Source organism: Coturnix japonica, unplaced genomic scaffold (genome assembly GCF_054131305.1).
Source record: "Coturnix japonica strain WE unplaced genomic scaffold, WE-NBRP24 Scf073, whole genome shotgun sequence".
In the NCBI taxonomy this organism is placed as follows: Eukaryota; Metazoa; Chordata; class Aves; order Galliformes; family Phasianidae; genus Coturnix; species Coturnix japonica.
The window spans coordinates 52,554-67,615 of record NW_028188976.1 but is presented as its reverse complement, the minus strand read 5'-3'; the positions used below and the strand labels follow the sequence as shown (position 1 = coordinate 67,615).

General features: G+C 58.0%; 2 protein-coding genes across 2 annotated transcripts in view; both read right to left on the bottom strand.

Moving 5' to 3' along the window:
* LOC107307645 (uncharacterized) overlaps positions 1–9,647 on the bottom strand; it is a 33,419-nt gene extending 23,772 nt beyond the window's left edge. Inside the window, exons 1-5 of the mRNA XM_085533988.1 lie at positions 9,542–9,647; positions 8,976–9,066; positions 4,376–4,476; positions 2,861–3,093; positions 76–223 (exon numbers count right to left, since the gene is read on the bottom strand). Coding sequence (XP_085390114.1) covers positions 76–223; positions 2,861–3,093; positions 4,376–4,476; positions 8,976–9,066; positions 9,542–9,619 — 651 coding nt within the window. The 5' untranslated portion in view covers positions 9,620–9,647. The remainder of the gene's footprint in view (positions 1–75; positions 224–2,860; positions 3,094–4,375; positions 4,477–8,975; positions 9,067–9,541) is intronic.
* An 811-nt stretch (positions 9,648–10,458) lies between these two features.
* On the bottom strand, positions 10,459–14,954 carry LOC146751572 (electron transfer flavoprotein subunit beta-like). Its single transcript, XM_085534001.1, has 3 exons — positions 14,868–14,954; positions 13,283–13,447; positions 10,459–11,711 (listed from the first exon to the last, which is right to left on the bottom strand). The coding sequence occupies exons 1-3, from the start codon at positions 14,952–14,954 to the stop codon at positions 11,538–11,540; spliced, it is 426 nt and encodes a 141-aa protein (XP_085390127.1). The 3' UTR covers positions 10,459–11,537.
* Between the last annotated feature and the right edge of the window lie 108 nt (positions 14,955–15,062).

Below are 15,062 nucleotides of genomic sequence, written 5' to 3'. Positions count from 1 at the left end.
CCATATGACCCCATATAACCCTATTAACCCCATATAACCCATATAACCCTATTAATCCCATATAACCCCATATACCTGCTCATCGGACGCCAGGTTGGAGAACATGGGGATGATCTCCCCCTTGACGTGCTCCAGCTCCAGCACTTTGGCGAACTCCCCCAGTTTGGAGGCGGCCGCGCGTCGCACCATCGGGGTGTCGTCGGAGCACAGGTTGCGGAAGTACCTATAGGGGGTATAATGGATCTATATGGCCCTATATGGCCCTATATGGACCACATAGACCCTATATGGCCCTATATGGACCACATAGACCCTATATGGCCCTATATGGACCACATAGATCCTATATGGCCCTATATGGACCTATATGGACCCCAAAGACACTAAGGACCCCAATATGATCCAATATGACCCTATATGGACCCCAAAAACCCTATATGGCCCTATATGGACCACAAAGACCCTAAAGACACCAATATGGTCCAATATGGCCCCCAATGACCCCAATATGGCACTATATGGACACCAAAGACCCCAATATGGTCCAATATGGCACTATATGGACCCCAAAGATCCCAAAGACCCCAATATGGCCTTATATGGACCCTAAAGATCCTAAAGACCCCAATATGGCCCTATATGGACCCTAAAGATCCTAAAGACCCCAATATGGCACTATACGGACCCTAAAGATCCCAAAGACCCCAATATGGCCCTATATGGACCCTAAAGACCCTAAAGACCCCAATATGGCCCTATATGGACCCTAAAGATCCTAAAGACCCCAATATGGCACTATACGGACCCTAAAGATCCCAAAGACCCCAATATGGCCCTATATGGACCCTAAAGACCCTAAAGACCCCAATATGGCACTATATGGACCCTAAAGATCCTAAAGACCCAATATGGCCCTATATGGACCCAAAGACCCCAATATGGCACTATATGGACCACAAAAGACCCTAAAGACCCCAATATGGCCCCCAAAGACCCCAATATGGCCCCCAAAGACCCCAATATGGCCCCCATAGACCCCAATGTCTCAATATGGCCCCCAAAGGCCCTAATATGGCCCCCAGAGACCCCAATATGGCCCCATAGACCCCAATATGGCCCCCAAAGACCCCAATATGGCCCCATAGACCCCAATATGGCCCCATAGACCCCAATATGGCCCCATAGACCCCAATATGGCCACCAAAGACCCCAATATGGCCCCATAGACCCCAATATGGCCCCCATAGACCCCAATATGCCCCATAGACCCCAATATGGCCACCAAAGACCCCAATATGGCCCCATAGACCCCAATATGGCCACCAAAGACCCCAATATGGCCCCCAAAGACCCCAAATAGCCCAATATGGCCACCAATATGGCCACCAGAGACCCCAATATGGCCTCCAATGACCCCAATATGGCCTCCAATGACCCCAAAGACCCCAATATGGCCCCCAAAGGCCCCAGTATAGCCCCCAAAGACCCCAATACAGACCCCAAAGACCCCAATATGGCCACCAATGGCCCCCAAAGACCCCAATATGGCCCAATATGGCCCCCATAGACCCCAAATGACCCCAATATGGCCACCAAAGACCCCCATATGGCCCCCAAAGACCCCAATATGGCCCCCAAAGACCCTAATATGGTTACCAAAGACCCCAATATGGCCCCCAATGACCCCAATATGGCCCCATAGACCCCAAATAACCCAATATGGCCACCAATATGGCCACCAAAGACCCCAATACAGCCCCCAAAGGCCATGTATTGACCACCAATGGCCCCCATAGACCCCAATATGGCCCCCAAAGACCCCAGTATAGCCCCCAAAGACCCCAATACGGACCCCAAAGACCCTGATATGGTTACCAAAGACCCCAATATGGCCCCCAAAGGCCACGTATTGACCACCAATGGCCCCAAAGACCCCAAATGACCCCAATACGGACCCCATAGACCCCATATTGGCCACTCACTGCCTGAGCTCGGCCTTGACGGGGCTGGAGACCCTGGGGTAGCAGACACTGAATAGCCCACATGCCGAGGTGCGGGACGTGAACCAATCCCCCCCCGCCATGAGAGTCACAAAGACCCCAATATGGCCCCATAGACCCCAATATGGCCCCCATAGACCCCAATACAGCCCCCATAGACCGCAATATGGCTCCATAGACCCCAATATGGCCCCCAAAGACCCCAATATGGCCCCATAGACCCCAATATGGCCACCAAAGACCCCAATATGGCCCAATATGGCCCCCAAAGACCCCAATATGGCCCCTAAAGACCCCAATATGGCCCCTAAAGACCCCAATATGGCCCCCAAAGACCCCAATACGACCCCCAAAGGCCCCAGTATGGCCACCAAAGACCCCAATGACCCCAATATGGCCCCAAAGGCCCCAAATATGACCACCAAAGACCCCAATACAGCCCCCAAAGGCCACGTATTGACCACCAATGGCCCCCAAAGACCCGATACAGACCTCAAAGGACCTAATATGGTCCCAAAAGACCCCAATATGGCCCCCAAAGACCCCAAAGACCCCAATATGACCCCCAAAGACCCCAAGATGGCCCCCAAAGACCCCAATATGGTCCAATATGGCCACCAATATGGCCACCAAAGGCCCCAATATGGCCCCCAGAGACCCCAATATGGCCCCCAGAGACCCCAATGACCCCAAATGGCCACCAATGGCCCCCAAAGACCCCAATATGGCCCCCAAAGGCCCTAATATAGACCAATATGGCCACCAAAGACCCCAATATGGCCCAATAAAGCCCCAATATGACCCAATAGACCCCAATATGGCCCCCATAGACCCCAATATGGCCCCCAAAGCCCACTCACTGCCTGAGCTCGGCCTTGACGGGGCTGGAGACCCTGGGGTAGCAGACACTGAATAGCCCACATGCCGAGGTGCGGGACGTGAACCAATCCCCCCCCGCCAGCCTTTTGACCAGGGGCACGAAATGACCCTCCAGGTCGGCGGGTGAATGTTCGTGGGACACGGCGCGGAGCGACTCCACGGCTTTATCTCTCACCACCGTCTCCTCCACCGTGGCCAGGCTCTCCAGGGGGGGCTGGGGACAAAGACAAGGGGGGGAGGGTGTTAGTTGGGTCTTGAGCCCCCTCCCAAACCAATGGGAGACCTTCAAGTCCCCCTACAATCAATGGGAGACATTCAGGTGGGTCCTGACCCACATATAGGGGGCTTAGAACAAGGGGGGGGGTCCTTTAGGTGGGTCCTGACCCCTATATAGGGGGCTTGGAACCAGGGGGGGGGGGCGTTAGTTGGGTCCTGAGCCCCCCTACAATCAATGGGAGACATTCAGGTGGGTCCTGACCCACATATAGGGGGTTTTAAACAAGGGGGGGGTCCTTTAGGTGGGTCCTGACCCCTATATAGGGGGCTTTAAACAAGGGGGGGGGGGGGCGTTAGTTGGGTCCTGAGCCCCCTACAATCAATGGGAGACATTCAAGTGGGTCCTGACCCACATAAAGGGGGCTTTGAACAAGGGGGGGCTCATCAGGTGGGTCCTGACCCCCCCATCACCAATGGGAGACCTTCAGGTGGGTCCTGACCCCTATATATGGGACTTAGAACAATGGGGGGGTCCTTTAGTTGGGTCCTGACCCACACATGGGGGCATAGAACAAGTGGGGGCCCATAAGGTGGGTTCTGAAGCCCCCAACCCATATAGGGGGGTCCTTTAGGTGGGTCCTGACCCCCCCACAATCAATGGGAGACCTTCAGGTGGGTCCTGAGTCACATATAGGGGGGGCTTTAAACAAGGGGGGGGGCCATCAAGTGGGTTCTGACCCACATAAAGGGGGCTTTGAACAAGGGGGGGGTCCTTTAGGTGGGTCCTGACCCCCCTACAATCAATGGGAGACATTCAGATGGGTCCTGACCCACATATAGGGGGGGCTTTGAACAAGGGAGGGGTCCTTTAGGTGGGTTCTGACCCCCCCCAAACCAATGGGAGACATTCAGGTGGGTCCTGACCCCCACATAAAGGGGGCTTTAAACAAGGGGGGGCCCATCAGGTGGGTCCTGACCCCCACATAAAGGGGGCTTTAAAGGGGGCCCATCAGGTGGGTCCAGACCCCCCCCAAATTAACCCCAACACCCCCATAGGGCTCTCAGTGCCCCCCACCCCCCCATTATAACCCCAAACCCCCTTCAATGGCAACAACAAGGACCTGAATGGGGGTTTCAATATGAGGGGGGGGGGGGTTCCAATATAGGGGGGGGGTTTCAATATGAGGGGGGGGGGTTCCAATATAGGGGGGGGGTTTCAATATGGGGGGGGGGGTTCAATATGGGGGGGGGGTGTTTTAATATGGGGGGGGTCTCCATACCAGCAGGCAATGGACGAACTCGGGCCCCCCCACGAGGGCAGTGAACGTTCCCAGCTGCTCCGCCAGCGCCAGCAGCACCTCGTCCTCATCATAGATGGTGTCTATGGGGCACAAAGGGGGGGGGCGTATGAGACCCCATAGAAGTGCCCCCCAACCCAAACTTACCCCCCCATCCAACCTCAACATCCTCCCCCCTCCCTTCTAAACACCCCCCCCCCCAAACCCCTCCCCCTCCTCCCCCTCTAAGCCCCTCCCCCTTTAGGCTCCTCCCCCTATGCCATTAAGCCCCTCCCCTCCTCCCCCCTTCCCCCCCCAAACTCCCCCTCCCCCCTTTAGACTCCTCCCCCTCCCCATTAAACCCCTCCCCCTCCCCCCACTCCCTCCCCCATCCCCTAAGCCCCTCCCCCTCACCCTTTAAGCTCCTCCCCCTCCCCCCTAAACCCCTCCCCCTCCTCCCCACCCCAAACTCCCCCCTCCTCCCTTTAGGCCCCTCCCCCCCAAACTCCCCCTCCATCCCCTCCCCACTCCCCTCTAAGCTCCGCCCCCCTCCCCCATTTAGGCTCCTCCCCTCATCCCATAAGCCCCTCCCTGCTCACCCCTCCTCCCCTAAACCCCTCCCCCTCCCCCCATTAAACCCCTCCCCACCTCCCCCCCAAACCCCTCCCCCCACCCCTAAGCCCCTCCCCCATTAAACTCCTTCCCCTCCCCCTTTAGGCCCCTCCCCCCATCCCCTAAGCCCTCCCCCTCCAACCCCTCCCCCATCCCTTAAGCCCCTCCCCCTTTAGGCCCCTCCCCCCACCCCCCCATCCCCTAAGCCCCTCCCCCATTAAACCCTTCCCCTCACCCCCCTCAACCACTCCCCTCCATCCCCCTCCCCCAATCCCTTAAGCCCCTCCCCATTTAGGCTCCTCCCCTCCCCCCCACCCCCTAATCTCCCCCTCCCCCCTAAACTCCTCACTCCTCCCCATTAAACCCCTCCCCCCTCCCCCATCTCCTAAGCCCTCCCCCTTTAGGCCCCTCCCCCTCCCCCCCATCCCCTCATCCCATAAGCCCCCCCATTTAGGCTCCTCCCCCTCCCCCATTAAACCCCTCCCCTGAAACCACTCCCCCCATCCCTTAAGACCCTCCCCATTTAGGCCCCTCCCCCTCCTCTTATTAAACCCCTCCCCCTCCCCCCATCCCTTAAGCCCCTCCCCCTTTAGGCCCCTCCCACATTAAGCTCCTCCCCCTCCCCTTTAGGCCCCTTCCCCATTAAACCCTCCCCACTCCTAAGCCCCTCCCCCCATTAAACCCCTCCCCCTTCCAGCCCATCCCCTAAGCCCCTCCCCCATTAAACCCCTCCCCCTTCCATCCCTTAAGCCCCTCCCCCTTTGGCCCCTCCCCCCATTAAACCCTCCCCCTCCCCCCATCCCCTAAGCCCCTCCCCATTTAGACCCCTCCCCCTCTAAGCCCCTCCCCCTCTCCCCATTAACCCTTCCCCCCTCCCTTAAGCCCTCCCCTTTTGGCCCTCCCCTTCCCCCATTAAACCACTCCCCCCTCCCTTAAGCCCCTCCCATTTAGGCCCCTCCCCCTCCTCTTATTAACCCCTCACCCTCCCCCCATCCCTTAAGCCCCTCCCCCTTTAGGCCCCTCCCCCATTAAACTCCTCCCCCTCCCTCTCCCCATCCCCTCATCTCCCCCCTCCCCCCATAAACTCCTCACCCCTCCCCCATTAAACCCCTCCCCCTCCTCCCCCCCATCCCCCTCCCCCGATCCCTTAAGCCCCTCCCCATCCCCCCCGAACTCCCCCCTCCCATCCCTAAACCCCTCCCGCTCTAAGCCCCTCCCCCTTTAGGCTCCTCCCACTCCCCCATTAAACCCCTCCCCCTTCTCCCCCTCCCAACCCCTCCCCCCATCCCCTAAGCCCCTCCCCCTTCCCCATTAAGCTCCTCCCCTGGCCCCATTAAACCCCTCCCACTCATCTCCCCTCCCCCAACCTCCCCCCTCCCATCCCTAAACCCCTCCCCCCATCCCTAAGCCCCCTCCCCCATTAAACTCCTCCCCCTCCCCCTTTAGGCCCTCCCCCCATTAAACCCTCCCCCCATCCCCTAAGCCCCTCCCCTCCCCCATTAAACTCCACCCCCTCCCCTCCTCCTCCCCCCTACCCCCCAAAGCCCCCCCTTTAGGCCCCTCCCCCATCCCCTAAGCCCCTCCCCTATTAAACTCCTTCCCCTCCCCCTTTAGGCCCCTCCCCCCATCCCCTAAGCCCCTCCCCCCCCTCTCCAAACCCCTCCCCCATCCCTTAAGCCCCTCCCCCTTTAGGCCCCTCCCCCCACCCCCATCCCCTCATCTCCCCCCTCCCCCCATAAACTCCTCACTCCTCCCCCATTAAACCCCTCCCCCTCCTCCCCCAATCCCCCTCCTCCCATCCCCTAAGCCCCCTCCCCCATTAAACTCCTTCCCCTCCCCCTTTAGGCCCCGCCCCCTTCCATCCCCTAAGCCCTCCCCTCTATGCCCCTCCCCCTCCTCCCTTCCCCCATTTCCTAAGCCCCTCCCCCATTAAACTCCTCCCCCTTCCCCTTTAGGCTCCTCCCCCTCCCCCATTAAACCCCTCCCCCCCAAACCATTGCCCCCCCACCCCCCTCCCCTTAAGCCCCTCCCCCTTTAGGCCCTCCCCCCCCATTAAACCGCTCCCCCTCCCCCCATCCCCTCCCCCTTTAGGCCCCTCCCCCCATTAAACCCCTCCCCCCTCCCCCCCTCCCTTAAGCCCCTCCCCCTTTAGGCCCCTCCCCCTCCCCATTAAACCCCTCCCCCTCAAACCACTCCTCCTATCCCCTAAGCCCCTCCCCATTTAGACCCCTCCCCCCTCTAAGCCCCTCCCCCTCCCCCATTAAACCCCTTCCCCCCATTAAACCCCTCCCCCTCCCCCTTTAGGCCCCTCCCCCCATTAAACCCTCCCCCATTAAACTCCTCCCCCCATCCCCTAAGCCCCTCCCCCTTTAGGCCCCTCCCCCCTCTAAGCCCCTCCCCCTCCTCCATTAAACCCTTCCCCCCATTAAACCCCTCCCCTTCCCCCCCTCCCTTAAGCCCCTCCCCCTTTTGGCTCCTCCCCCTCCCCCATTAAACCCCTCCCCCCCAAACCACTGCCCCCACCCCCCTCCCCTTAAGACCCTCCCCCTTTAGGCCCCTCCCCCCATTAAACCCTCCCCACTCCTAAGCCCCTCCCCCATCCCTAAGCCCCTCCCCATTTAGACCCCTCCCCCCTCTAAACCCCTCCCCCTCCCCCCATCCCCTACGCCCCTCCCCATTTAGGCCCCTCCCCCCTCTAAGCCCCTCCCCCTCCCCCATTATACCCTTCCCCCCCTCCCTTAAGCCCCTCCCCATTTAGGCCCCTCCCTCTCCTCTTATTAAACCCCTCCCCCCATCCCTTAAGCCCCTCCCCCTTTAGGCCCCTCCCCATTAAGCTCCTCCCCCTCCCCTTTAGGCCCCTTCCCCCATTAAACCCTCCCCCCTCCTAAGCCCCTCCCCCTTCCACCCCATCCCCTAAGCCCCTCCCCCATTAAACTCCTCCCCCTCCCTCTCCCCATCCCCTAATCTCCCCCTCCCCCCCTAAACTCCTCCCCCTCCCCCCCATTAAACCCCTCCCCCTCCTCCCCCCTATCCCCCCCCATCCCTTAAACCCTTCCCCCTTTAGACCCTCCCCCATCCCGTAAGCCCTCCCTTATTAAACTCCTCCCCCCTCCCCTTTAGGCTCCTCCCCCCCACTAAACCCCTCCCCCTCCCCCCCTTAAGCCCCTCCCCCTTTAGGCCCCTCCCCCCATACCCTAAGCCCTCCCCCTCCCCCATTAAACTCCTCTCCCCTCCCCCCTTTAGACTCCTCCCCCTCCCCCCGTTTAGGCCCTCCCCCTTCCATCCCTTAAGCCCCTCCCCCTCTAAGCCCCTCCCCCTTCCCCATTAAACTCCTCCCCCCTCCCCCTTTAGGCCCCTCCCCCTTTAGGCCCCTCCCCCTTTAGGCCCCTCCCCCCATCCCTAAGCCCCTCCCCCTCCTTATTAAGCCCCTCCCCTCCCCCATCCCTTAAGCCCTCCCTCTTTAGGCTCCTCCCCCTCCCCCATTTAACCCCTCCCCCCCAAACCATTGCCCCCCACCCCCCTCCCCTTAAGCCCCTCCCCCTTTAGACCCCTCCCCCCTCTAAACCCCTCCCCCTCCCCCCATCCCCTACGCCCCTCCCCATTTAGGCCCCTCCCCCCTCTAAGCCCCTCCCCCTCCCCCATTATACCCTTCCCCCCTCCCTTAAGCCCCTCCCCCTTTAGGCCCCTCCCCCATTAAACCCCTCCCCCCCATTAAACCCCTCCCCCACCCCCCTCCCCTTAAGCCCCTCCCCCTTTAGGCCCCTCCCCCCTCTAAGCCCCTCCCCCTCCCCCATCAAACCCTTCCCCCCCTCCCTTAAGCCCCTCCCCCTTTAGGCCCCTCCCCCCTCTAAGCCCCTCCCCCTCTTCCCATTAAACCCTCTCCCCATTAACCCTTCCCCCCTCCCTTAAGCCCCGCCCCCTTTAGGCCCCTCCCCTCCCCATTAAGCCCCTCCCCCTTTATTCTCCCCCCCCCCCCCCAATATAAACTGACCGGTGAGGAATGGCAGCAGCTCGCTCCGTGTTCTCTCCACCCCCAACGCCAGCGCGATGGTGGACAGCTTCTTAATGCTGTTCAGACGGAGCTAAATCGGATGGGGGGGGGGGTTATAAATGGGTCTGGGGGCTTTAAAATGGGTCTGGGGGCTACAGAAACAGCCCCCCCCCCCCCCCCCCCATCATCCCCAATCCACACACCGCAGCCAATCGGCGGCCTCGTCTTATAGCCGCGCAATAAATGACGCCCGCCCATTGGTTGCACGCCGCCGCATGGGTTGTCCCGCGCGCTCTGATTGGTCGCCTCACGGCGGTTCTTCCCTACCGCCAGGGGGCGCCGTGGAGAAGCGGGGCGCTCTCTCCCCCCCCCGCTCTGTGGTGAAGAGCCGCAGCCAATCAGCGCTCGGCTTACAGAATGAATGGGAGCCGCGAGCCAATCCGCTCTCGCCTCTCATCCTCACACAAAGGCCTAGCTCACGTTAAACCGGATCCCATCGGTAATAACCGCCGGTAAAGGCCGACCGGAAGCGGTTTGGTAACGGCCCGGAGCCGCCATGTTGGTACCTGCACGTCCTCGTTGCGGAGCTCGTCGATGAGGACGGCGATGGGATAAAGCGAATCGTCTCCGTCCGCCGCCGCCATCTTGGCTCCGTCCGCCTCTCGCTACCCACGGGGTCGCCCGCGCCGCCCTTGCAGGGGCCGCGCCGCGCTCTGATTGGCTGCGCTTTGGTGACGTCACGCGAGGAAAGCCGCAGAGCGAGGGGCGGGGTTTGGAGGCTTAGCCCCGCCCATCGGCTTCGGTCATTGGTCGAACGGTTGAGGCCGCAGACGGTGATTGGCTGCAGAGCCGGCGAGGGGGCGGGGCGAAAGATCTTATATGGGATCCTATAGGGAACGCAATAGGGGCCCTATAGGGGATATAGGGACGGCAATAGGGCCCTATAGGGGATATAGGGGAACAATGGGGTCCTATAGGGGATATAGGGACGGCAATAGGGCCCTATAGGGGATATAGGGGTCGTATAGGGGATATAGGGATGGCAATAGGGCCCTATAGGGGATATAGGGGCACAATGGGGTCCTATAGGGGATATAGGGGTTCAATGGGGCCCTACTGTGGATATAGGGGCACAATGGGGCGCTATAGGGGATATAGAGGCACAATAGAGGCCTATAGGGGATATAGGGACGGCAATAGGTGCCCTATAAGGGATATAGGGGCGCAATGGGGCCCTATAGGGGATATAGGGGCACAATGGGGGCCCTATAGGGGATATAGAGGCGCAATAGAGGCCTATAGGGGATATAGGGGCTCAATGGGGCCCTATAGGGGATATAGGGGCACAATGGGGTCCTATAGGGGATATAGGGGCACAATGAGGGCCCTACAGTGGATATAGGGGCACAATAGGGGCCCTATAGGGGATATAGGGGCACAATGGGGTCCTATAGGGGATATAGGGACGGCAAACAGCCGCAGCGGAAATCATTGCTCCTTTATTAGAGTCCCCCCACACACACACCCGGAAGTGGGTAGGAACCAAAAGGCACTGCACGGGGTGCGGGGGGGAACAAAAACAAAGTGACACCTCCATTGATTCCCTATATAATGGGGGGGGGGGCTCATTTTAGCTTTAACCCTATGGATTCTGAAGCCCCCCCCCCCAATTTAATGGGGTCCATTCTAAAGAGCTCCCCTTCCTTAATATATAGGACCCCCCCCTTAATAACTGAACCCCCCCATTATATTTAGGGGGGGGGGAACAAAATGACACCCCCATTGAATCCCTATTAATGGAATCCCTATATATATATATGGGGGGGGGGGCTCACTTTAGCTTTAACCCTATAGATTCTGAAGCCCCCCCCCCCAATTTAATGGGGTCCATTCTAAAGAGCTCCCCTTCCTTAATATATAGGACCCCCCCTTAATAATTGGACCCCCCCATTGTATTTAGGGGGGGGACAAAGTGACACCCCCATTGAATCCCTATTATTGGGAATCCCTATATATATATATGGGGGGGGGGGGCTCACTTTAGCTTTAACCCTATAGATTCTGAAGCCCCCCCCCCCAATTTAATGGGGTCCATTTTAAAGAGCTCCCCTTCCTTAATATATAGGACCCCCCTTAATAATTGGACCCCCCCCCATTGTATTTAGGGGGGGGGACAAAGTGACACCCCCATTGAATCCCTATATATAATGGGGGGGGGGGGAGGCTCACTTTACCTTTAACCCTATAGATTCTGAAGCCCCCCCCCCAATTTAATGGGGCCCATTTTAAAGAGCTCCCCTTCCTTAATATATAGGACCCCCCCTTAATAATTGGACCCCCCCATTGTATTTAGGGGGGGGACAAAGTGACACCCCCATTAAATCCCTATATAATGGGGTATAATGGGGTGGGGGGGGGGCTCACTTTAGCTTTAACCCTATAGATTCTGAAGCCCCCCCCCCCAATTTAATGGGGTCCATTATAAAGAGCTCCCCTTCCTTAATATTATAAGCCCCCCCCATGTTAATTAACCCCCCACGTTAATTAAACCCCCCCCCCATTTCAAGGCACGCATCCGCTCTGCTTTAATTCAGCCACTAAAGTGGGGACGTCTCCCACCTTGACCCCCCCTTTCCTTCCGGGGGGCTCTGAGACCCCCACCACCTTTAAACGGGGGTTGGGGACCCCCCCGTATTGAGCAGCATCCACCACCTCCAACGGCTTCTTCTTGGCTTTCTACATGGGGGGGGCAATAAAATAGGGGGGGGGGGGGGTCAGGATTCCATATACAACCCCCCCCTTTAAAATCCCCCATTGACCCCCCTATATACAACCCCCCCCTTTAAAATCCCCCATTGACCCCCCTATATACAACCCCCCCCCTTTAAAATCCCCCATTGACCCCCCTATATAAACTCCCCCCCTTTAAAGTCCCCATTGACCCCCCATATACAACCCCCCCCTTCAAAATCCCCCATTGACCCCCCTATATAAACCCCCCCCTTTAAAATCCCCCATTGACCCCCCTATATACAACCCCCCCCTTTAAAATCCCCCATTGACCCCCCCTATATACAACCCCCCCTTTAAAATCCCCCATTGACCCCCCTATATGCAGCCCCCCCCTTTAAAATCCCCCATTGACCCCCCCTATATACAACCCCCCCCTTTAAAATCCCCCATTGACCCCCCCTATATACAACCCCCCCCTTTAAAATCCCCCATTGACCCCCCCATATACAACCCCCCCTTTAAAATCCCCCATTGACCCCCCTATATACAACCCCCCCCCTTTAAAATCCCCCATTGACCCCCCTATATACAACCCCCCCCCCTTTAAAATCCCCCATTGACCCCCCCTTCACGCCATAGGATTCCCCATAGCCACCCCCCCACCCCAGTGACCTCCCCCCCCCCCCAGGACCCCTTTATTGCCCCCCCCCCCCCCCATACCATGATACCGGGCCCCCATTTAACCCCCCCCATATTTTACCCCCCCCCCATTTAATTACCCCCCCATACCATGATATTGCCCCCCCCCCATATTTTAATACCCCCTCCCATTTAATACCCCCCCCCCCATACTTTAATACCCCCCCCCATATTTAATCCCCCCCCCCATACCATGATATTGGGCCCCCATTTACCCCCCCCCATATTTTAATACCCCCCCCCATATTTTAATACCCCCCCCATTTATTTCCCCCCCCCATACCATGATATTGGGCCCCCATTTACCCCCCCCCCATACCATGATATTGGCCCCCCCCCATATTTAAACCCCCCCCCTTTATTTCCCCCCCCCCATACCATGATATTGGCCCCCCCCATATTTAAACCCCCCCCCCATATTTTACCCCTCCCCATACCATGATATTGCCCCCCCCCCATACCATAATATTGGAACCCCCCCATATTTTACCCCCCCATACCATGATATTGGGCCCCCATTTACCCCCCCCCCATATTTTAATACCCCCCCCCATATTTCCCCCCCCCCCATACCATAATATTGGACCCCCCCCATATTTCCCCCCCCCCCATACCATGATATTGGCCCCCCCCCATATTTCCCCCCCCCATACCATGATATTGCCCCCCCCATATTTAAACCCCCCCCCCCCATACCATGATATTGCCCCCCCCCATACCATGATATTGGCCCCCCCCATACCATGACATTGGACCCCCATTAAACCCCCCCCCATATTTCCCCCCCCCCCATACCATGACATTGGGCCCCCATTTACCCCCCCACCCCCCCATATTCTAATACCCCCCATACCATGACATTGCCCCCCCCATACCATGATATTGGGCAGCGTTGCGTATCGCGGCTCATTGAGCCTCAGGTCCGCAGTCACAACAGCCGGGAGCTTCAGCCTGAGGGTCTCCAGCCCCCCATCAACCTCACGCTGCACCCGCAGCAATGAGCCCCCCCCCTCCACACACAGCTGGGACGTGAACGTGCCCTATAGGGAACAGAGACCCCCCCAATGTGGGGTTAAGGGAAAGTATAGGGCATGGAGACCCCCAATATGGGGTTAAGGGAATGTATAGGGCATGGAGACCCCCCCAATATGGTATTAAGGGCATGGAGACCCCCCCAGTATGGGGTTAAGGGGAAGTATAGGGCATGGAGACCCCCAATATGGGGTTAATAGGGCATGGAGACCCCCAATATGGGGTTAATAGGGCATGGAGACCCCCCCCAATATGGTATTAAGAGAACATATAGGGCATGGAAACCCCCCCCCCCCATATGGTATTAAGGGATAGGGCATGGAGACCCCCCCCCAATATGGTATTAAGGGAACATATAGGGCATGGAGACCCCCAATATGGGGTTAAGGGGAAAGTATAGGGCATGGAGACCCCCAGTATGGCGTTAAGGGAACATACAGGGCATGGAGACCCCCCCCAATATGGGGTTAATAGGGCATGGAGACCCCCAATATGGGGTTAATAGGGCAGGGAGACCCCCAATATGGGGTTAATAGGGCAGGGAGACCCCCAATATGGGGTTAATAGGGCAGGGGAGACCCCAATGTGGGGTTAATAGGGCAGGGAGACCCCCAATATGGGGCTAAGGGAACATATAGGGCATGGAGACCCCCCCCCCCAATATAGTATTAAGGGCATAGAGACCCCCCTCAATATGGGGTTAAGGGAACGTATAGGGCATGGAGACCCCCAATATGGGGTTTATGGGCTTGGAGACCCCCAATATGGGGTTAATAGGGCATGGAGACCCCCAGTATGGGGTTAATAGGGCATGGAGACCCCAATATGGGGTTAATAGGGCAGGGAGACCCCCCCAATATAGCACTAAGGGATAGGGCATGGAGACCCCCCCCCCAATATGGTATTAAGGGAACATATAGGGCATGGAGACCCCCCCCAATATGGTGTTAATAGGGCATGGAGACCCCCCCCAATATAGTATTAAGGGATAGGGTATGGAGACCCCCCCCCAATACGGTATTAAGGGATAGGGCATGGAGACCCCCCCCAATATGGGGTTAAGGGAGTGTATACGGCATGGAGACCCCCAATGTGGGGTTAATAGGGCATGGAGACCCCAATATGGGGTTAATAGGGCAGGGAGACCCCCCCAATATGGGGTTAATAGGGCAGGGAGACCCCCAATATGGGGTTATGGGCATGGAGACCCCCCCAATATGGGGTTATGGGCATGGAGACCCCCAATATGGGGTTATGGGCATGGAGACCCCCAATATGGGGTTATGGGCTTGGAGACCCCCAATATGGGGTTATGGGCTTGGAGACCCCCAGTATGGGGTTAATAGGGCAGGGAGACCCCCAATATGGGGTTAATATTAATGATATTAATTACATTCACTAATTAACATATAATTAATAATGACTGACCTGCGGCCAATCCAACATGGCCGCCACCATCTGCCCCGTCTGGTTGCAGTCGTCGTCTATGGCCTGAATTGGGGGGGGGCAACACATTATGGGGGGGGGGGGGGCTTAGAAGAGACCCCCTCTATCCCCCCCCAATTATAACCCCCCATTTAAACCCCCTACCCCCATTATAACCCCTATTTAACACCCACCCCC